This window comes from Lissotriton helveticus, chromosome 4_1 (assembly GCF_964261635.1).
Source record: "Lissotriton helveticus chromosome 4_1, aLisHel1.1, whole genome shotgun sequence".
In the NCBI taxonomy this organism is placed as follows: domain Eukaryota; kingdom Metazoa; phylum Chordata; class Amphibia; order Caudata; family Salamandridae; genus Lissotriton; species Lissotriton helveticus.
The window spans coordinates 2,105,490,923-2,105,515,645 of NC_136063.1; the positions used below are offsets into that span (position 1 = coordinate 2,105,490,923).

A 24,723-nucleotide genomic window follows, 5' to 3' on the forward strand; every position below is an offset into this window, starting at 1 on the left:
GTCCAACTCCTCAGATTCTGGATTTCTCCGACCCGCTCCCAACCACTTAGAAGGTAAATCAGTAGTAATTTGATCCACCATTTAAGTACAATTTAATTATATAACTCTCAAATTCTGCATGCTTAAGTATAATTTTTCCCAGAAATATTGGAGCTGGAAAGATATTTCGGAAACCTTATGCCCTGTGGGTTGAGAGCCATGTAACACAAAGGGAAAGGTGGAGGTACGCCACCACACACCTTCCACAAAAATCAGGTTAAGTACATCAAAGTGCAATGGTGAAAAGTATCAAGTCAATATTGGTCCCCCATCCCAGGTCGCCAATGATGAAGCATGCCACAACTTGTCGATGAGGCTTCTTCATCCAATCCAACTGGCATTAAGATATATCCTCTTGTGATCCTAAGTGGGTGGTTATTTCAATATTTGTTTCATTATTGTCTTGGTAGGCACCAAAATTGGCTTGATACTGTTGGACATCGCGCTGTGACGTGATTACCCAGTTATGGGTAGCCAGACATTGTTGTTTTAGGAGAGCCAGCATTGTGGTTTTGGAGGCCAGCAATAGTGGTTTTGGAGTAATCCACAAGAAGAGCATTTTGCCTATTGAAAGCTTTAGAAGAGGCCAAATAAAATTTGTTTAGTTGGAAAAGTACAGCAGCCCAAAGTATACTGATATTATAAGCAGGTATTGACAGGTACATTGCATGCCCTGTCTAGACTCTCCTTCATCTTTTTGACATTTGTAATTTATGGACTTGGAGAAAATCTGTTTTGGTAGCAGATGGCAACCAGAGGGTCCTGGTACACTGGTAACTAGTGGAATCTCCTTTTTGGAAAAAGCAAGGCCATTTTCCTACGTGAGGAGAGAGCCTATTGTTCCATAACCATGGTCAGTCATATCTGAATCCGTGCTAGGAAACAAAAGTGAACACAGTAAGCAGGAACTATCTCAGTTATGCGAATTTTAGAAACATGAATCCACAAACACTCCATAAATGTTGCCACATAATAAAGATTGTTAAACAGCGCTGACATCTGGCCTCTCAAAAATAGGCAAGTGTTTACTCAAAAAACGCACCAGTATAATATAACAATTTTCATTGGGAATATACAAAATCTGGAAATGCAAGAATTATCCACAGGGTTAACAAATCTGAACCCATGAGAGTTTGTGGAATGTCATAAGTTATCATGAACTGCATAACAATATTTCTACAGTAATCATATAGAACGTATGTGTTCTGGTAAGATTCACTGGTAAGTTTTGATTTCCAACAAGACTAACTGGTGAAGAAAGCTGCCACTTGAGGGATTTTCTGAAATGTTTTAAGTTAAGTTTGTTTTCAAATTTTAATTATATGTAATCCATGAAATATGCATTCATTTAGCTTTCAAAAATTCTTATGAACGGTCAGTGGCCATGGTTTATGCTATAATGTCCAGCCTGCGCCCTATTAGTCAGCATAGAAGGCTATCCAATGTTGGTCAGCCCTTTGAAGGACTCCAGGTGCTTCCTGTCTATCGTACATAAATCATCTTCTGTTTCATATTATGCTCATAATGGCTAAATATAAGGAGTTGAGGGACCCAAGATGTGCCTAGACTGCACACAACATATAATTGTCCTATTAATATTTTCTTTTCCTAGTTCAGTGGTCTAGCTACCACACAGAAAGATACCCACATACTGGGAGAATAGAGCACATTTCAACCCGTGTTCAGACCTACCTTCTAAACTCCATTGGATCCCCTGTCAGTCAACCATCTTGTATGGGGTAAGGCACTGCTCTTTTTGATAATTAATGTCCACTAACTATTGAATATCATGCTCCTGGTGCTAACATAGAGGCAATTCTAGGTGTCTGCTGTAATGTGCCTTTCCTGAATTTTCTAATTCACCAAAGAAAAAGTTACTTACCTTCAGTAGTAATCTTTAACTGAAGATTCCTAACCTTTTAAATCTACTACAGGTGCTCTCCGGCATAGGTAGGTAGAGCATCAACTATCACAGCTCCAAGATCAAACCTGTCTATGACATCACTAAGTCATATGAGGTGACACCCAAGCTCATTGATCTCAGTTCCTTTAAATTCTGCAAGATTTGATGCGGATCTGGAGTTGCTCTCCTTGGAAGAGTACCTTCTCAAATGATAGCACTGCAATGTTGTAAGGATATCTCCCTCTGAAAATATCAGGGTTTAAAACCTATCGTTCCTGTCTGCTCTTTGGGACCCAATTGTGACTGCAAGTTATGTGCAACGTTTATCAGAATAACTGATACCTTTTCTTCTGTTCTTCCTTGTAGCTCTTAAAATAATGTTGTTTTTGTCTCTGTCTGTGCTATCCCTCCCCTATGCCTTTGTATACCCACCCTATTCTCACTCTTTAGCATGATGGATAAAGCCTGGACCATTCTGTATAAAAACTCCGAATCAATAAAGTCTACTCCAAGAATAAAATCAAATAAAGGTTGGGAGATAGCATTGTTTGTTTGGTCATGAGTCAGTGGACAATGTGGCTTTTCATTTCCTTAAGCAATTAAGCTATATCAATTACACCAACTGTCCACAATCAACAACGGCTTCTTGTTAAATTTTTGACACAGTTTGGGGCCTATTTTACAACTAATTCTTCTTAATATGCCAGGATCAGCAGGTCTTTCACACACCAAAAAGAAGGGGTCGCGTTGGGTTTGACAGAATGGGAGCCCTGCCAAAAACTGGCTGGGTTTGTGCTCTATGAAACCTGCAATTCTCTTACCTTAGCTTGCTAGCCTGTTGGTAATCTAAAACCAGGCAGCCATGCCATGCCGTCACAGGACCATCAGGTCAATGTGTTGCAGGACCTGTCCTAAGTTCGGCAGGTCTTCCAACATCCTGAGACCACCATGGGACTCTGACGTGCAGGGAGATACCTTGCTGCATATAAAAGCTATTGTTTTTTTATAGTTCACAAACAAACTGTTGGGGTTTACAAGTGAAATATAAAAATGCAGTTAGGCCGGAATAGCATCTCTCATCAAAGCAATCTTTCAAAAGCAGGAGGGGATCTCAAAATGAGGCAGACAATAATTCACCAGGCAAGTGGAAAGCAGCGGCTTCTGCTGCACAAGTGGGCTGGTCAGCTCACCACCAATCTTAATAACTTTTGTATTGGAACCCCCTTTAAGTACTGTAGAGATCTGGAGAGGTCTATTTCAGGATGACTAAACTGCACCAAGACGCCTGTGTGAGGCCTACATTTTCCTGCATGGCCTTCACTCAAGTTACTAGTTTATGGTGGCATTCACATCACAGTATGATAAAACAAGGCTATTGGCCAATGGGTGATATTCAACTAATGTTTTCAAAGTAGTTAGGTTCCAAAAAACATATGTTAGGGTGGGAAGTGATTGTGATAACTAAAGAGAAGAATAAAACATATGTGTATATTTACAGGCTCTCCGGGCATCCCAGGGAATCCGATGATGCCAATATCTCCTTTGGGTCCTGCAAAGCCTTGACGTCCGAATGCACCAGGAAGACCTGGTTCTCCCGGCATTCCTTTCTCTCTGCCTGGAATCCCTGGCATGCCGGGGAGACCAGACACACCTGGCCGTCCTTGCTCACCTAGAATTAGGTAAAACAACAATATGTTACATTTATGCAAACTAACATTATGTTAAAAAAAAAAGAAACATAATCAGAAACATCTTAACGATTTTGGTGGGCTGGGCCAAAACTATTTTGGTGGCCCCTGTTCACAACAACCTTGAATTTATTATCCATTTTCAGCTAAATCACACCCATTGTTCCTACCTTAGAAGTTAAGTAATAGTAAAAGAAAGAAGAAAATTGATAGGCAATTGCTTATTTAAAACCAGCACCTTTAACATTCCTCTTTTTCTCGAGGTGCCCCTGCACTGCCTTGACCCACATATAGCACACAGATTTGCAAGAAAGTGGACCATGAGGCAGCCTTGTATGAGGCTGTGGTATACTTGCCAACATTCTATTGCCAAAAGAGGTTATTACAGCTTGACTATTCGGATAAATTAATGAAGGTCCCGTACTGATCAAATAACAAGATCCTCCTTTGAAAGGTGGAGCCCTGGGCCAGAGCCCACTTTGCCTAGGCCTTAAAACATCTCTGAACTTAATGAAATGTCAACCTCACACACGTGAGGACCGTCTACTGAACAGTACTGGGAAGTCGAGACTGAACATATCTGGGGAGCAGATCCATTTGGCTCCTGATTGCGTTCCAAGGTTGGAGAGGAGAACGCTGAAAAGCTAATACACATTTTATTTTATATCATGTACCATACAGCACTGTCAAATATGGATACAAAATATTTTAGGAATCAAATAAAATATGAGTATTCTCATTTTCTATATGACATTAGGCTAATTGATGATGCAAGCTTCCAGAGCGCACAGATGCTCCTACGAGTGTCCCAGCACTAGTCTAACAGCAAGTCAACTATTACAGGGTGAAAAGCCATGTTATTAGTTTATTTTTAAAATGTGCTCAGAGCTCTCCTGGCTTAAATGCAGGGGGAGTTTATTCCATTCAACAGTGCCCAGGAAGGAGAAAGAGTTCCCACTAGTCCTTACACTGTTGACTCTCGGCACGTCTTTGTAGGCCTGCTTCGAGGTTTGGGGATTCTTAGAAGGGTAGCAGAAATGGACTCTACAAGACAAGTAGCTTGGGCCAATGTTATTTAAAGCACGGAAAGTCAGAAACACGGTCTTGAACAGAATTATTTTCTTAATAGGGAGCCAGTGCAAAGCATTAGAGGTTCTGGTTCTCAGAGGAAGATTGAACAACAGTCGTGCTGCAGCATTCGGCACCACATGAAGCTTACGGATGACATAAGATACAAAGCAGTGGCATAATCTAACCGAGGAGTAATGAGCGACTGAATAACAGTTTTCCTGGCAGAAAAAGACAGAAAAAAACTAAAACTTTTTCAGTACCAGCAGTAGTCCAAAACAAATTTCAATCACTGAACTAATCTGCGGTTGGAAAGTTAGCCGATTTTTTGACTTAACTCCAAAGTTCTCGGGCATCTCTGTATGAGAAACTGGGGGAGGGGGGGCTTCATCAAGCCAGCATGCTGGCCAGTTGATAGGAGTCGGGGTACCTAAAAGAGTATTTCTGTCTTGTTGGCGTTACACAAAAGCTGTTTCTGATATATCCAAGCAAATACAGCAGTACAAGCAAACACAGCAGTCAGGCAAGGCTTGATTGAATCAGGGGCAAGATCCTCGAAACTCTTGAGGATCTGGGCATCATCTGCATATGATATGATCTTGGACTTGAAAGACTCTACCAAAAAGGCAAGAGGGTAAGATAGATATTAAACATAGTAGGGCTAATGGCAGAGCCCTGAGGCAACTCAATTGAAATGGTCTTTTTGTCAAATGCAAAGGTAGAAGCATACCTTCTGTTCTTTCTTATCCAAAAAGGAAGCCATCAACCTAAGTGCCATCCCCTTTACGCCAATCCTCAGGAGGCGGTCAAAAAGAGAGAGATGAGGTGCTGTGCCAAAGGCTGCTGATAGATCTAACAAAACCAGCATAGCCTTGCCACAAGTATCTAACATAAATTTAATTTGCTCAGTGACTTCCAAAAAGGCCATCTCAGTACTCAGGCTCTGCATAAAGCCTGACTGACTAGGATGCAGGAGATGGTTAGTCTCCACGCAGGAGAGTTGCCTATTAATACATTTCTTCCAAATTTTAGACAATGCAGGGAGGAAGGAAAAGGGTAGTTACTTGTCATATTGGGGTGATCCGAAGGCTTCTTCATGAGTGGAAGAATTTTAGACTGTTTCCAGCATGTGGGGACTACCGCCGGCACAAGAGACTCGTTAAGCACTTTATTTATCAGTGAATTGATTACATCTGCTACTATAATTAGCAGACTAACGGGGCAAGGGTTTGCTGGCGAGCCAGATTCAAGGCTCTGGGTGGCTGTTAGAGACTCCACTAAGTAAAAGCAGTTAAAAGAGGAGATGGAGCAATCCACCTCCTTGGTTACTATCTAAGTAAGGTGAAGCCTGCTGGTATCCCTAATGGACTCTTCTAGGCTGCTTTGAATTTAAAAAATCTTATCTCCAAAGAAGAAGGCTAACATATTACACCATTCTAAGGAGGGTAATACACCTCTTGAGCAAGGAATAGGGGTCATGAATTTGTTCACTATCTTATGAAATGGATGCCTAGGCATTTCCTAATAATGGTTATTGTTATTAGTGGCATAGTAGTGCTCTTCTATCTCATTCAAGAATCATGAACATCTTTCCTAAAAGAAGCCCTGGCTTAGACTTTTTTTCATATGGGGTCTTGGTCTTCTTGTAAAAAGCCCAAATGTATCCATTGAGGGGCAAGAACCTTAGGGAATAAAACCATATAGACTTTACATTCTGTATATCATACGCCTGTTGCTTGGATCAAGCCCTGGTGGGCATGGGAACACTACATTGTTTTCGGTATGGAACAATAGTAGCTATGGGGATATGTGGATTAGAGAAGGGTTAGACTGTGTGGACTGCTTGTTTTTTTATTTATACTGAAACAATGTGCTTTACACATGGATACAATGTGTTTTAAGAAGATAGGTTTGAAGTAGATTCAGGTGACACAGATTTTGTGTGTCCAGAAGCACAAAGCTATTCCAAAGGAATGCTCTGCCATACTTTTCAATATGGTGTGAAATGCTATAATATTTTGAACGATTCAGAAAAGGGGGTGGTGATGGACAGAGCATCTGAGTTAAACAGAACACTCATACCCAGTCAAAGGATCAGGGCTTGATCCATCACCGTTTTTTAGCTCACTACACCATCCCAGTTCAGAACCCGGCTATATGCAAATTAGTCTGACCCTGGACCAGTGCATCATGGGAACAGGGCAGACCAAACTACCAAGCCAATTCTTTACTGGAAAGGAAACAAGCTTCCGGGGACCGGTTTCTGGCATTACAGCCGTCTTCGGCCCAGCTTGCTTGAATCCTGATGGTGCAGTGAGCAAGGGACTCACATCTGAGCATACCCTTCCACACTTGTGGTGGCCAAAACGATTCATAAAGGGGGTGGTGATGGACAGAGTATCTGAATTAAGCAGAACACTCCTACCCAGTCAAAAGATCAGGGCTTGATCCATCGCCGTTTTTTAGCTCACTGCACCATCCCAGCTCAGAACCTGGCTACATGCAAATTAGTCTGACCCTGGCCCAGTGCATCATGGGAACAGGGCAGACCAAACTACCAAGCCAATTCTTTACTGGAAAGGAAACAAGCCAGACATTTAAATGACTGAAAACATAAAAAGGTATACCAACAGAGTAAAACCATCAATCAAGTATAAGACCACACAAAGTGTCAAGATGTAGTGAATTTAAAACGAATATTTAATTATCTTCTAACATGAGCATACATTACATAACAATGACCTTTAGGCAGAAAACCTGGTGCTAATGTGCACTTAAGATTAATGGTGTTTCATACCTCGTGGCCCTGTAAATCCAACAGGTCCCTCAGTCCCAGGATCACCTTTCACTCCCTTAGAAGATTGTGGGTTAGCACCTGGTGTACCTGGAGGACCCACTGCACCTCTTTCACCTAACAAGAAAAGAACAAAAGTATTAGAACATTTGCATGATTCACAGTTTTTGATGAATATACTCAAGGAGAAACGCTATGGATTAAATAATTAGCAATAGTTAGATTAAAGGACAAAAGACATTCAAGACTCATGCTGTCTAACATTGTTTTTCCATTGGAGGTTAACAGTGAAACGTTAAACTTCTGCTTATTGCCCTATGTTTTCTGGTACATGTGAAGGCATTACAATACTCACCTTTAACCCCTGGGGGGCCGGACATACCAGGACTGCCATCTCGTCCAGGAGAACCTGTTAAGCCTTTGAAACCATCAGGTCCTGTAGGTCCCACTCGGCCAGGCATTCCAGGGAATCCCAGTACACCAGGAAAGCCCTTTTCACCTGCAAGATTAGTTAAATTTTACAGTATATACATAACTGTGAAATTACAATGGTGTTACCTACATACACCACAGGGTGACTGAGAAAGAAGAGGCAAACAACAAGGGTAGTAAAGTGAGACCAGAGACAAAATATATAGGAAAGCACAATACTCACAGTCTTTAAGTTATAAATATTAGCTACATTTAACAATTACCACCACATTTCTAAAAATGATGTTACATTATGGAAAAAATAGTCTTGATTTGACAATTTATTAATCAAAGTAGTTCTAATAAATGTCATGGCTATTTAATATTTTAAACAACACCTGCAAATAAATATCACAGAAGAGGATTCGCCAATCTTAAATAAATATAGGGTGCTGAGTTTAAAGTTCATTCAATGAAGTAAGTACCAACTAGAAAGTTCCACACCAACTACTAAAATTGGTCTGCATCTCTTTCTATAATCATTACATTTTTGGGGCGCATAATCATACACAATAATAGAGGCAGATTGGGCTTTGAAATACCTGTAGGCTTTCAACATGAGGAATTCAAGATGCCTCTACTTTAGAATATATAGTTTTCTACAATTAAATACTACTTAAAAAAAGGCTGATGCAAAAGCTCCTTGCCATGTTTCTGGTCTTGCTGAGAGCTGATACCACTGAGGTGAAAAAGTTAGCAGAGGGGCACAATTGCACACAGCGTGTAGACTGCTGTCTGATGAATACCGTTTTTTAGGTCTCGTTTGAGCCAGCGCATGTGCTGCTCTGCGAGACATTTAGTAAGTGAACTTTTAAAAGTGCTACCACACGCTTTTGCTGGCCTCAAGCTTGCGGTTATGCGCGCGTGCACGCGCACAGCCACCATCTGGCGTTCTGTTATGGCTCATTAAGCCTTACAGTGCGTGAATCCCTTTTACTACTCCCTCCCTTCTCCTCCTCCCTCCCTCTCACTATCCCCTCCCTTCTCCCCCTCCCTCCTTGTTAGTCACCGGGCTGAATCTGGCGCCGGTTCTCTTATCACAAGCTTCCCATATCGCGCCCCTCCTTCGCTCGTCTTCCTTCTCAGCCCTGCCTTGTCCCCTATTGTTCCCGTCCTATCGTCTTACCAAGGATCAAGTGACTCCCTCTCTGTCACAAATACAAGGCTGGTGTTCCTTTCCAGGCCTTGTCTGATCACGCAGGCTAATTGGCTCAGGTGTAAACCAAGCCATCGGGGTTGCGACTTTGAAGTGACACAGGAGTTACACCAAGTTTGCAGCTGCCTTGAATGGTTGATGGAAGTGGGTTCTTAGACATCCCAAGGCACTGTCTTTGATTTGCTTTGAGGCGTTTTGTGTGACTATAATATAACTATTTGCCTCATGATAGGCACTGCTTTCCCATTGTCCCCTCTTGTGTGTACATAAATTATTGAATACATGGAAAAAACAGAAACTTGGGCAAAAGAGCGCTGCGGTCATCGACTGCCCCGTCCCACTACTATCTTTGAAAAAAGGATAAATTAAGTGAAGTTAGCAACACAGATACAATTCCTAGTTTCAAACATGAGGCTTGCAGGTGTCCTAATTCTTTACTTATTTCAGCAAGATTCAAAATGCTGTCTTAGATAAGAATATGGAATGGTAGCATTAATCTGCTGAGCTATCTTACCAGATCTGCAAGCACTGATTGGCAAACTACACATGGAGGTATCTACCCCTTGTTTATTGACTATCTGAGTTAACTTACCAGGAATATTGCTGCAGCCGCCATATAAAGTATCTGTGCTATTTTAGCCCGAATAGAAGTTTTGATTGGTTGATTGCACGTGGCACATGAATATCCATAACTGGAATCTCCCACCTTGTGTAACTTTCTGGTCATGGGTTCAAAGTCTAACAGTATTCACTTAGCCCTTGTTTTTAATAGAAGGCCCTATTTAGCTATTGGCGGTTGGGCTGTTGTCCACCAGGGTGATGGAGTAAATTCCTTTATCACCATGCCATAGGTTCCAACTGTTAAATTTATAAATGACCACCAATCTGGCAGTCATTCATAAAACATTAACAGAAACTGCTATCACTGGAGTTCCTGTCAATACGTTTCAAGGTTTGGGGCAGGGCTCCTTCAACATAACCACCTTGCATCAAACAGGGCTTTTTAAAATATTTTTAAGCCTTGTGCGTTCAAAACGTTTAGGGTTACTGTTTATTGATTTTACAATGAAGAACGTTGGTTAATTTTCTTTCATTAACGTAGCGCTTTCGTGTGTGTATAAGTAAACACGTCTGTCAATCTCCTCACATTTGCTATGGATGCCACCATTTCCAATCCTGATGCATTTCAATGACCTGTTTTAGAGATGGCTGAGAATAAAAAAGAAGGGAGGTCCCTTACTTATCCAATCCGGGACAAGGGGAATTACGAATCAGAATTGAACAGTCCCAAACATACATGCACCATTAGATTTATTTCTCCAAGGCCTATATACACAGTTATAAGTACACCACTACGTAGGCATAATCATTCTCTCCATACATTCAAATATTGACATAAGTTTCATGAAAAATAGTAAAATATCAAAGCACCATATATATGACTGTCACGAAGTATTGCACGGTAATTTCATACAAGTTTATTAAATGCAAAATTTTCAATAAACATTTTATGTGTAAACAATATAAAAACAAGAACAATATGTAAAGCCAGTATCACAGTGCTGTATATTCAGAATAAAACAAGAAACAATTTGTCGACGCAGCGTTTCGATTTTTGAAGTTAAAAACACCTTCTTCAGGACAGTTTCTTTAGTTTAGCAACACACTGGGGACCTGTCGATTCTCCCTTGTGAGTATAGTTCACCAACTTTATGTACCACCTTTCTCAGTGTTGGTATCGTATTAGAATTTATAATATTGCAAGCGTAACCGCTTGTCCTAATGCGCACTGTTGCACTTCCTGCTGGAATGCTTTTATTTAATGGATAAACATAATTCTGAGCTGGTATAGCATACCATAACATTATTGAATCAACATAATCAGTTCAAAAGCGAATTCGTTTTTAACCATTTTACTTGGTTCTTTTCAAAAAGAAAAAAATCATAGGATTTAACCAATTGAGGATCTCATTGAATAATAGTTTCACATTCAAAATTCATGCATAAACATTTTCTACATTTCTTAACGACGCCCTATGCTATTTTCACTATTTTTCGACTCTCTTTTCACCATCTCTTTTTTCACCATCTTCCAACTATATATTAAGTCACCTAATCACAAAAATTCTCTTATTGATATAATGGCATGTTTACTCACTATCGTATTCAGGTAATATGAATGTTTAAGCATATATGACTGTGTATCCCTCACAGCTCTAGAACTGCATCAAATAGAGTGTATTTCTTTCTGATTTTTTACAGACTCTGCCCCCGAAGAAGGGCCAAGGGGCCCGAAATGCATAGGGCGTCGTTAAGAAATGTAGAAAATGTTTATGCATGAATTTTGAATGTGAAACTATTATTCAATGAGATCCTCAATTGGTTAATTCGCTTTTGAACTGATTATGTTGATTCAATAATGTTATGGTATGCTATACCAGCTCAGAATTATGTTTATCCATTAAATAAAAGCATTCCAGCAGGAAGTGCAACAGTGCGCATTAGGACAAGCGGTTACGCTTGCAATATTATTTGTTACTGATCAGCACAATATGGACATTGTGCTAACCTAAGCAGCACGCATTTAGTAACAGTATAAACTTTAATTTAAAAACATATAAAGAGTAGGTGTGCCCAGCCTCCACTTCAATTCTTATCGTATTAGAATTTGCCTTATTTTTCAGTGTCAATCCATATACACAACATACAGCGGAACCACCGTTTTCAATTCGGGTACTCAGTCTTGGAGCTAATAAAATGCACAGGGGTAGTTGATATATAAGTCGATCTCTGTTATGGTCTCAATCCGACTTGTATAGAGGATTGCCTTCAAGGGGAGGGCCTCCTGGGTTGGTCTCTTTTCAATTTGAACCAGTCCGGGTGTGAGTATACGGCCTCCCTGCTCCGTCTGCAGTTGCACTAGCGTCTGACGTCACTCTTCGCCGGTTTCGTGATACAGAAACCGGCAAATATTTGAATTTGAATGTATGGAGAGAATGATTAGTCTCAGTGAGACACATGCCTACGTAGTGGTATACTTATAACTGTGTATATAGACCTTGGAGAAATAAATCTAATGGTGCATGTATGTTTGGGACTGTTCAGTTCTGATTAGAGATGGCTGAACCACTTCATATTTTATAGCGGACTGGCAGAAATAACCAGTCAAGAAGGCAGCGTCTGTAAGGGCTAACTGCAAGAGGTCAGCGCTTTGGTCTGTCTTCTCTCTTTTGTTCAGTTGTGTCACTTTCTGGTTCGGCCGACATCTTTCTTGGTGGTGCTGATAGCAGTTCCAGGGAAGCATTTTATCCTTTTCCCAATCAGTTCACTGCCGCAGTGAACTTTGTGACCTTGGATCTCTGTTTGGCAACAGCACCGACATCGGTAGGAAAGTTTGTGTTAAAACCTTCAATCATTTTAACAAATGATTTGCACACTCAGCACCACTTCAGCATCACTCAGGAACACCACAGCATTACTCAGTACCACCACAGCATCACTATGCGCTACCACAGCATCACTATGCGCTACCACATTATCACTCAGCCCCACCACAGCATCACTCAGGGGCACCACAACATCAATCAGCACCACCACGACATCAATCGGAGCAACTACAGCAATACTCAGCACCACCAAAGCGTCACTCAAGACCACAACAATATCGCTCGAGGCCACAACAGCATCACTCAGCACCACCACAGCATCACTCAGCGACACCACATTATCACTCAGGGCCAACACTGAATCACTCAGCAACACCACAGGATCACTCAGAAACACCACAGCATCACTCAGCACATTTACAGCATCACTCAGGGACCCAAACATATCATGCAGCACCACCACAGCATCACTCAGGTCCACCACAGTATCACTCAGCACCACCACAGCATCAGTCAGCACCACCCCTTCATCACTCAACACCACCCCATCATCACTCAACACCATCACAGCATCACTCAGGGCCACCATTGCATCACTCAGCACCACCACAACAACCCTCAGCACCACCACAGCATCGCTCAGCACCACCAAAGCATCACTCAGCACCACCACAGCATCACTCAGAACCACAGCACCACTCAGCACCACCACAGCACCACTCAGCACCACCACAGCACCACTCAGCACCACCACAGCACCACTCAGCACTACCACAGCACCACTCAGCACTACCACAGCACCACCACAGCATCACTCAGGGGCACCACAACATCAATCAGCATCCCCTCAACATCAATCAGCGCAACTACACCACCACAGAGTCACTCAAGCCCACAACAATATCGCTCAAGGCCACCACAGCATCGCTCTACGTCACCACAGCATCACTCAGCACCACCACAGCATCACTCAGCGACACCATATTATCACTCAGGGCCAACACTGCATCACTCAGCAACACCACAGGATAACTCAACACCACCACAGCACCACTCAGCACCACAATAGCATCACTCAGCACCACCACTGCACCACTCAGCACCACCACAGCGGCACTCAGCACCACCACAGCGTCACTCAGTACCACCACAGCGTCACTCAGTACCACCACAGCGTCACTCAGTACCACCACAGCGTCACTCAGCACCACCACAGCATCACTCAGGGCCAGCACAGCATCGCTCAGCACCACCACAGCATCAGTCAGCACCACCACATCATTACTCTACACCACCACAGCATCACTCCGGGACACCACAGCATCACTCACCTTCACCACAACATCACTCAGCACCATCACAGCGTCACTCAGGAACACCACAGCATCACACTAAAGCCCCACAGCATCAATCAGCATCAACACAGCATCAGTCAGCATCCCCACAGCATCACTCAGGGCCACCACAGCATCACTCAGGGCCAGCACAGGATCACTCAACGTCACCACAGCATCAGTCAGCATCACCAAAGCTTCACTCAGCACCACCACAGCATCGCTCAGGGCCACCACAGCATCGCTCAGGGCCACCACAGCATCACTCAGGGCCACTACAGCATCACTCAGTACCACCACACCCTCACTAAAGGCTACCACAGCATCACTCTGCAGCACCACAGCATCAATCAGCATAATCACAGCATCAGGCAGCACCACCACAGCATCACTCAGGGCCAGCACAGCATCACTCAGCGCCACAACAGCATCACTCAGCACCACCACAGCATCACTATATGCTACCACAGCATCACTCTGAAGCACCACAGCATCAATCAGCATCAACACAGCATCAGTCAGCACCACAACAGCATCACTATATGTTACCACAGCATCACTCTGCAGCGCCAAAGCATCAATCAGCATCACCACAGCATCAGTCAGCACCACCACAGCATCAGTCAGCACCACCACAGCATCAGTCAGCACCACCACAGCATCACTCAAGGCCAGTACAGCATCACTCAAGAAGGACATCACAGCATCACTCAGTGCTTCTTACACGTTTTAATTACAACTTTTCAGCATGCTGCACAGCAGCCACACTTCTCTACTGCACAGCTTAGAAACATTGGCAAAGTCAATAGCTCTACCTAAACACTTATAAGGCCCCCCCAATGCATAGCCGATAGGTCTCACCTTTAGGACATTATAAGTGTTTAGCACTCCAGCACAATATCCTTGATTAAACAACATCAAGTGTTGCATGGCTAAACACTTATAAGGTCCCAAAGGCGAGACCTATTGGCTATACCAATGCTTGTTTATTTTGGCCTAAGCGGTCTGATTTCCAGAGTTATACGCTCTGGTATTCAGCTTCTCTGGGTCCCTCCTTGAGGTTCACATTTACAGTATCTAACTGCAGATATCAAATATCAGGAGCTTCTACAGGAACTCTAGAATATTTCCCTCTTTAAGCAGGAGGTAATAGAATCCATTTCCTTACTGTAATCAGGACTACATTTAAAGTATAGCGGAGATAAGGTGGTGATGTTCTTATGTTAATGTTCGTATTTTTAATATATATCTTTAGTGTTTAAAATCAAGACTACGATAAGCAACAAACAGTAAGGAAAAAGATAACTTTGTCCATAGATCAGGCAGTACAATAAACATTTTATTATTATCATTTTAGTGTGTGCTGATCAGCAAAAGCGTCACATGGCATATCAATATATGTCTGTAGGGAAGGGCCCTTTTTGACATGGTCACCCCTACTTTTTGCCTGGTATATGATGTGAGTTTGACTGAAAGTGAACTCGGTTCCTGCTAACCAGGTCCCCAGTGCCAGAGCTCTTTCCCAAAACTGTACAACTGTTCCACCGAGTGGCAATGGCTTTAGCACCCTCTATAAGTCCCTAGTAAATGGAACCATGCTACCTAGGGCCTGAGGTGCTAAAGAGGGTCCCAAAGGGCTGCAACGAATTGTGCCACACTAAAGGACCCCTCACCAAGCACATGCACGCCTGCCATTGAAGGCTGCGTGTCTCGGTGCAGAAAAACGTGAAAACACAACATGTCGCACATCCATGTGTGCCATGTCCCTTACCACAGCATATGATATTTGTAAGCCATCCCTACAGCAGGCCTGACAGTCCTAAGGCCGGGTGCTTCATAGAGGGCATACCTGCATGAATAGATATGCCCATGTGCTGGAGAGTTCGATTACTGTCAGTGCAAGTGAACAGGGAAGCCATTATAAAACCTGTGCTGGGCACAGGTGAAAACGAGTTTCCTGACTATATGAGGGCTTCACTGAAAATAGGGATGTTTGATAACAAACATCTCCTATTGACGAACCCCTGATTCTAGTGTTGGATTTGTCAATACATACACTCTGAGGGCACCTCAGATTTGTCAATACATACACTCTGAGGGCACCTCAGAGGTGCCACCTGAAACCGTATCAACTGCTGACTGACAGGTTTTAGCCAGCCTAACACCAGAGACAAATTACTGACCCCCATGGGTGAGGGCCTTCACTCTCGGTGAACCAGAAACCAGGCCAGCTCTGGCAGGGGATGTTTTCCAACCCCTCCCATGAGATGATCTGCAGATTAGGCTGCCAAGGCAAGGGAGCTTCACAGCAGCCCCTCCGCCTTTGGGTGTGACTTTGGTTTCTCTCATAGGAGAGGTTGCCAACCCCCGTGTTCTGCTCCACATTTGGTTGGAGCACAAGCGGGAAAATTAGTTACATTAGGAGGGGTGCCCACATTCAGCAGGTGATGTGGACCCCTCTCTTCAGATTCCTCCATCTTGTCTTGAAGAGAATTAACCAACCTCGGTCAGGGTTATGCCCACTTCCCAATGGAAGAAGTTATATGAGGTTGTAGTCACCCTAGAGCTAAGTAGCCCATTGCTTACTACCTGACACTCTGTCTAATGCCCCTAAATTCGGTATTTAGGGGAGCCCCTGGCACCAGAAAGGCAGATCCTGATGACCTAAGAAGAAAGAGGACACCGAAGAGCCGCAATAGCAGAGAAGGTTAAAGAGAGCCTGTCTGCAGCCCTCGCCGAAAACTGCACCAAAGTCGAATTGTCCTGCAGCTGTTGACTCCAGAAACTTATGAGGACTGCCTGCTTTTGAAAAAGACTCAAGACCTCCCGTGAACAGTGGACCTGTTCTGAAGGAAGTCCAAAGAAAAGACTGCGGCCTCCGGAAACCCCCAAACCCGACACCTGAAGCAACCACTGCACCTGTCACCTCCGACCTGAGTAGAAGTGGGTCCATGGTGCCAACAACGTTACCCAGCCCTTCAGAGCTCGGGTTCATCGTGGGTTCACCCCTCCTGGACTCCCAGACGTCACCTGCAGCCTCTGCACGCATGCCCCCTCTACTGTGACTGCTCCGGTAATGAAAAAACAGGCACCTAAAGACACCTCTGCACCCGTCGCCCCTGGGCCTTGGAGAAGAAGACCAAAGGTGCCCCTTGGTCCCCAAGCATCGCAAGGCCTGAGCCCACTTCAGCTTGACTGGTTTCCTAGCCAGATTCTGCAGCCTCTTTTCGCAGAGACCGATCCCATTAAAACACACTGGGCTCCCTTGGACCTTACCCACAACTCACCTTAAATCCTGGAAATTGGTCCTGTATACCTGTTTGCTGAACGTGCTCTTCCTTCCATAGAATAACATTGCCAATCTCAGAAATTGCAGTGTCCACTTTTTAAAGTGAAAAGAATTTATATTTGAAAACGCACTTACCTGAATGATTTTCTTTGATGCCTAAACATATATAAAGATACTAGCTAATTTTATAAATTGGTGTGGATCTCCTTCTTAAGTTGTCATTTATTAATAATTGTGGTATTTTACAAATGTCCCGCACTCCTCTGTGTTAAGCTTAAGGCAGCTCGACCACGCTACTCCTTAATAGAGCTCTTTGGGTTTGCATAGCAAGCCTCTGTCCACTAGTAAGGAAACCCCTGGACTCTTTACATGGTATATCAGATTATTGATATTTCACATAAAGAGCCAGCTTCCTACAATGTTGCTTTATCATTGAAGATACCTAAGTTAACATCAGGGGCGGTTCCTCTGCTAATGCACAGGAGCTTCGCCCCAAAGGAATAATAAAATGATAATAACAATGTTATTACCATTTTATTTTTCATTATTGGCTATGCAAGGTGCTGCGGGGCTACGCTTCGTGCAGAGCAGGGGAGGGGGGGTTGGGGGGGGGAGTTGTGGCACTCTCCTAAGTGCGCATTACAGTTTGCAGGCCGTCTTGGGCCGGCCGAAGCTGTTCTCAACCCAAACTGCTTTAGAGCCTGGGTGGAGAACATGCCCAGCCACCCAATCCCTGTCTGAGCGCCAAACCACGGTGCTCAGATCAATCACAACGCTGCTGCAAGTCAGCATTGTGATTGGTCAGGGGAGTCGGGAGCCTGGGTGCTAGCTGTTTCGGAGACCAAAAAGGACGAGGACAGAGGAAAGGAAGCCACTAGGAAGGTAAGTGATTTTTTTTTCTTTTCTTTTCTTTTTTTTAAACCCCCCTCACCCTCACCCTCCCCGTCTCACCTCTACTGCCAGATATCAGCCGCTACTGCATCACAGTAATATAAAATGTCAATGTAAAAGAGATATAGGTCAGCTCTTGTCACTTGGTACCAACATGAAAGAAATATACTGGATGGGAAATCCAAACTATTAACTGTCATGGGCCAAAGATGTAAGCCATTCACTAATATCCGCTACACAAAGCAGTATCTCTAATGTTACTTTGTGAAGTTATCCATATTTTCAGGTCACGCCTCCAGTGACTTCCCTTTAGCCTTACACTATATTTTCGGCTCTCGGCAGTGCATGTCTGTCAAAATACCAAACTCAGAGGCACACATTTTGTAGCAAGCTCATTTGTTTCCTTATTAGTACTAGTCCCATTAGACACAGTTTGGGAGATGTCACAAATCTCCACCCCGTTTCATATACAAAGCTGAGATGAACCTCTCCCAGGACACGACATGTGCCAAAATGATCTTGTGTCCTTGCAGTATCTGAAGCAATGCTCATTAAGCTACAGGTTAATTCTGTTTAACACCTAAGCAGTGATATACACCGATGGATGCATTTATAATGTATAAGTTTAAATCAAACATTCCTGCTGCCCAGTTTTCCTCAATAACATTCAATAAACACAAGAACACTTTCCAGGGATCTCTCACAATACATCCATGTATAAGTAAATAATTGTGGATCTTCTAACCAAAGGTATCTACTACCATCTTGGCTTTGTTAACTCAGTAGCTGCACCATTGGCTCCACTACAAGGGTTTGAAGTGACTGTGGGTAAGCGTGTCTTATCTCTCTTTAAATCCTGTATTTATTTAATTACATTCAGTAGGTCCTGACTCCTGATACATTAGTATGTGTCTACACAAGAGCAACCTAATTTATGTATTCCGAAACAAATTTGGGTTAAGATCTCATCTAAATATTGCCAGTCTTACAGTTGAGTTCTTTACAAGCCTCTAAACGTGATATGGCGTGTGGGGCATCTCTGTGCAGCATCTCCACCAACAAAAAGGAACAGCCACTTAATGATGATCATTATACTGCATTTTGGTATGACGTCAGATATTTTTTCTGTTAGAGACACTTTCTAGCTGCAGATTCCTCACTTTTTGAATATTCTATAGGCAACAGACTGGATCTGCAACTTTTCAGTAGTGCTGATAGGTGGTGCCATGCAACTCTGCACTGACGCCATTCTGCTCCAGATTGGAGGACAGCCAAGGAGTTCTGGATACCAAACTCTCCTTAGCCAATCGGGGGCCACTGAGATGCCCTGATCCCGGTTGGTCTGGATCTTCTTGAGAACTCAGGACAAGAGTGGTATTAGGGGAAGAGCATACAGGAGTCCCGAGTTCTACTCGAGGAGGAAAGCATTTCAGAGCAAGAGACGCCTTGGAAACTGCATGACACAGTTGTGCTGAAACTGAACATTCAGGGCAGTTGCATACAGATCGAGTCACTGTTCTCCCCATTCGCAAATGAGACCTTGTGCCATCTCCAGGTGTAACTACCACTCGTGATCCTCTAGGTGTAGGCAGCTGAGCTTGTCCGCCCTGGCAATTAACCCCTTCTACGCTCATGACGAGCTCAGCTCGTCATGGGCGTAACCTGCGCTACGCGGATGACGAGCTGAGCTCGTCGCGTAACGCGGGTTTTTTTTAAACGCAGCGCGCAGCGGGAAAACCGCTAGCGCGCATGCGGTTAATGAACCTGTCAAGTGGTTCACCCCATCCCTAGGTGGTCCAGCCATTTCCGATGTAAGAGTTGGGAAGAGACTGTGACCCGTTTAGATTTCTTGTGTTTTTCCTTTAACATACCCAAAAACTTTGATCAAGACAAAGTGCAACTTCTGGAATGATTCCAGTGACTTCTGGATCTCGAAACGGACTGGGACAGAACTTTTGGCTTGAATGAAGGCAGGAGGCTTCAAAGACCTCTGCCAGCTTTACTATGCGACCCAAGGCTTCCCCAGACAGGGGAAACGCCCCAGGCCCATTTGGCACCAAGACAGGTGGGAAAATTATCTAGTCAGGAGGCGTGTCCCCCTCTCAGGCTAGTGCCACCCCTAAGGTGGGTTACCTGATATGGGCACAACTTTAGATATTCCACCATCTTAGTTTTGGTGGAATTAGGCTCTCTGGGTCAAGGTTATGGCCACTTCCCACAGAAAGTGGTCATATAATGGGGGTAGACATCCTAAATTATTTAGCCCAGTGGCCACTACCTGTCACCAGTGGCGTCTCCGCTATGGCGGCGGAGCGTGACCCACTGCTGCAAAGAAATGGGAAAAATAAAATGATAATACATGTTACCATTTTATTTCCCTGCTAGAGCCACCAAGTCTGGATGGGGCCATGATAGCAGGGGAGGAGTAGTGCAGCAGTGGAAGTGTGCATGGCAGTTTAGCCGGCTGTTTTAGGCTGGCCAAAACATCATGCACACTTAGGTTTCTCCAACCCAGCTGTGTTGCACAGCTAGGTTGGAGAAACAGCACAGACTCCCAGGCACTGTCTGAGCAGCAAACCAAGCCACTCAGACCATTCCTGAAGCTGCTCTCATGCTATTGAGAGGAGCACCGGGACTGCTTGTGGAGACTGTACTAGTGTCCCAGGGACTGCTGGGACATGAGCAGGAGTGACAAGGAGCACTATGGCATACGGCAGCATCAGCAGCAGTATAGGTACTTTTTTTATTCTTATTATTTCCCTAATTGCCCCGTCCCGCCCCCACTTGAGTTTTGCACTACCTGTCACTCCTTCTAACACCCCTAAATTGAGTGTTTAGGTGACACCCCAGCCACCAGGACCTCAGATTTGAGGGATCAAGAAGAGAAGGACACCGAGAGCCTCAAGAAAAAGCAAGAATTGAAGACAGCTGTGGACGTTTGGCACCAAGGCCTGCGTGTTGCACTAAGTCTCGACAATTGTGACCCAGCCACTCATCCTGCAGCTGACCAGCTTCCAAGAATCCCAGGAGATTGGCAGCCTTTGCAAATCACCAAGCAATCTCCCTTGGAGTAGCACAGAAACGCAAAGTTTGGTTTACTGTGTTGCTGCTCCCCAGCTAGCCTGACACAGCAGCCCCCAGGAAGAGTAAACTGTGCTCCTGAAGGTCCTATCTGTCCCCCCACCAAGTAAGAGGACAACAGGAGCCACACAGGACCAATACCTGGGTTATCGGACCCTTTACAGCAAGCAGAGACCGTGAAAGTCCAGTCGAGACTCCAACAACTCCAAGACTAAACAGCCATCGAGGGACATCAGCACTGCGAGACCCACTTTGAGAGTGGCCCAGCTGTCCTGATTTTGCACCCTCAACCGGTGAGACTGACGAGAAGGTTTCAAGGTGCACAGAGCCTAGTCAACATTTCCACTCTGGACTCGACTGCCCCAGCCTGGGTACCGACGAACCGACGGAACGCCCTTGTCCCCAGGACTCTTGTGGCCTGATCCCCCCATTGGGAGCTTCCAGACTTGTGCCTAAGTAAGTGCCCTTCTGGAGCCTGTTTGTAAGTGGCCCACCTTCTTCTTACCGGCATAGCGCACACAGCTAGCAACCCGATCATCACCTCTGCAACAGGATTCCCCAGGGCATGTAATAAATGACTGCTGGTGGTACTTTGGACCGTTGGCCCCTGTGACCCTATTCCCAACGCAGACCCCCAGGAACCAAACGCAAATAACTGTATGCTATACATGCCTTTTCTCCCATAGGAAAGCATTGTGCATAAAGACACATTTAGGATTGGATCGTATAGTATTTATAGAGCGCACAAAAACCAAAAGGTGTCAAGGCGCTAGGCGAGCACAAAAGAAGAAAAACTAGCAACAGCCAGCTAGGAGGCAAAGAGTCAGGTCTTCAGAAGTTTCATGAAGACCGGAAGCGAGTCAGCCGTGGTGATAGAAGGGGAGAGTGAGTTCCAAAATTTAGCGGCCACCACTGAGAATGAGCGACCATCCTATTTGGACCTGCGAAATCTGGGAGAAACAAGTTTTTTAAGTGTGGAAGATCTCAAGGCTCTCCCTGGAGTGTACCACTGAAACATGGTTTTTTAGGTGTGGTGAGCCTTTGCTATGCATAGCTTTGTACACCAAGTTCAAAACCTTGAAGGAGATGCGCTTCCTGATGGGAAGCCAGTGCAAGGCACTGATTCCTTCCTGGCAGACTGGTGTTTCGGGATGTTAAGAATCAGCCTTGCCGCAGCGTTTTGCACCACCTGGAGTTTGTTCAGGGAACCTGTGCTCATCTTAAGGTACAGAGCATTGCAGTAGTCGAACCGGGACGTGACTAGTGCAATGATGGTGGGCAGATATAGCTCCGAAGGGATATACGGCAAAACTTTCTTCAAAATTTTGAGGCTGTAAAAGCAGGTACTGACTTTTCGGTTCACCTGGGCGTAAAAAGACAGGCCCTCATCAAAGAGGACACCCAGATTTTTTGCCATTTTGAATGGAACAGGAAGGGGACCGCAGTCTGCGGGCCACCAGGCAGCTGACTAAATAGGGGTTCGAGGGCCAAAGACCAGAACCTCGGTTTTGTCCGTATTGATTTTTAATGAGTTGTCCTTCAGCCAGCATATGATGCTGAACATACACTTATTGAACTTTTGGGCAACTGATTGCAAATCATTAGAGAAGGAAATTATGATTTGTCAGTCATCCGCATAGGAGAGCACCTGAAAACCGAATGATCTTACCAATGTAGCCAGGGGGGTCACATAAAGATTAAAAAGGGTGGGGCTGAGCGAGGAGCCCTGGAGGACCCCAAACAGAAAGCCAAAGGCCTAGGCTTTGAAACCGCTACAGCTGACGACATTGGTTCTACCATTCATAAATGAGTGAAGGAGCTGCAGGGCCCTCCCGGTGACTCCTGCTTTCCACAGTCGCTTAATCATGTGAGCTGGGGAGATGGTATTGAATGCAGCTGAGAGGTCGAACAGAATCAACACCCCAGATTCGCCTTGGTCAACCTGCATGCAGATACAGTCAGAGGCTGCTATCAAGGAGGATTCTGTGCTATGACCTGCCCGAAAACCGTTCTGAGAGCTATCAAGTACGTCATGAGATATGTTTCATATGCTCAACATTAATGAATTTTTCAAGAATCTTGGCAGGGGCAGGGAGGAGGGAGACAGGCGGAAAATTCTTCAACTCTGAGTGATCGGCGTTGGATTTCTTAAGGAGTGGTGAGACAATAGCTTCCTTCCAGATATTGCCCAGACAAAAGTATGACCTTGCACAGGAAGTTAGCTATTGGGTTGGGAGCAAGTCTGAGCGTAGACCGCATGCAGGGATCAATGCGAGCTCCCGACTTAAGGCCTAGTAAGAGTTCCTTGATACGAGGAACTGGGTGTAGGAGGAAAGGACGACAGAGCAGGGGCAGGGAGGAGAGAGACAGGCCGAAAATTCTTCAACTGTGAGGGATCGGCGTGGGTTTCTTAAGGAGCGGTGAGACAATAGCTTCCTTCCAGATATTGCCCGGACAAAAGTATGACCTTGCACAGGAAGTTAGCTATTGGGTTGGGAGCAAGTCTGAGCGTAGACCGCATGCAGGGATCAATGCAAGCATCTCAAAAGCCTGCCTGCGTTTTCCCCTTCGGCTGCCTCTGCGACGGGGACAATTTTTTCGGTCAAGGAGAACTCGTGAAAGATTTTAAGGACTTTCTCCTGAAAGTAGAGTGCTATTTTATCACAGAAGTCTTGGAAGGGGTTCAGGAGCTTTGATCCCAGGGGCTCAGCAATCTCCTTGATGAAGTTGAACAGCATGCTGGAGGAATTGTCAGCAGACACTATCTTATCAGTGAAATACTGAGATTTGGCCTGGAAGATGGCGAGATTTCTGCTTGGCTTTTTCCCCGAAGGCAAGAACTTGCACGACATCTCTGTTTTTATCTGCGGCATAGGCGCCTGAGAGCCATGAGCTCTTCTGAGAACCACAGAGCTGAGGGCTTAGCTCTTTTAATGTCACAACTTTTGACTGGAGGTACAATGTCCGGGGCGTTAGTAATCCAGTTGCGGAAGCCTTCTGCCGTGGGGGGTGAGTGGTGTTGTTACCAGCCGAGAATGAGACCAAGGCAGCCATCCAGTTCATGGCAGTGACCTTGTTCAGTCTTCTACATTGTATGTTTTTTTTGAGGGGGAGACCTGTGTTGGGTTTTATATCTCTTTATTATACAGTTAATTAAAACCGTAACATACAAACATCTCATCAATAAATGTTTTAAAAGCACATTGTAAAAGCAAGCAGTCAAGATAAATGACAATTCCCAAGCAGCATTTCTGGTTAATGGCAAGAATGCCAAATGTAACCATTTAGAGCCAGAAGAAAAGTGTGAAGTGTAAAAGGCAATGTCAGAATGTTCCAGTGTTTGTTGCAGCTGCCAGTACCTGACTTTCAGCAAAGTCCTTTTGTACAGTGGCAATATAGAAAGGGACTTGAGAATGTTTCAACACCTCTTAGTGAGCTATCTCTGTAAATGTGTTGTTGGCCCCTGCAAGGTGATCCGATTTGACCCCCTGGACACCGTCTCATGTTCTTTAGCTGTGTCTTAGTGCTGAGCTGTGTGCAATGTTGTTAAAATAATGTTAATAAACTTCCCAGCCCTTGCAAGAACTTGAGCGGAGTTGTTGCTAAAACACACGTCAGATGCT

The 24,723-nt window shown here is 44.4% G+C and overlaps 1 protein-coding gene across 2 annotated transcripts in view; it reads right to left on the reverse strand.

The window, feature by feature from the left end:
• COL4A6 (collagen type IV alpha 6 chain) overlaps positions 1 to 24,723 on the reverse strand; it is a 907,271-nt gene that overhangs the window by 196,258 nt on the left and 686,290 nt on the right. For both annotated transcript variants that reach the window (XM_078688783.1, XM_078688784.1), the window contains 3 exons: positions 7,848 to 7,991; positions 7,496 to 7,609; positions 3,439 to 3,611 (listed from right to left, as the gene is read on the reverse strand). In XM_078688783.1, coding sequence (XP_078544909.1) covers positions 3,439 to 3,611; positions 7,496 to 7,609; positions 7,848 to 7,991 — 431 coding nt within the window. The remainder of the gene's footprint in view (positions 1 to 3,438; positions 3,612 to 7,495; positions 7,610 to 7,847; positions 7,992 to 24,723) is intronic.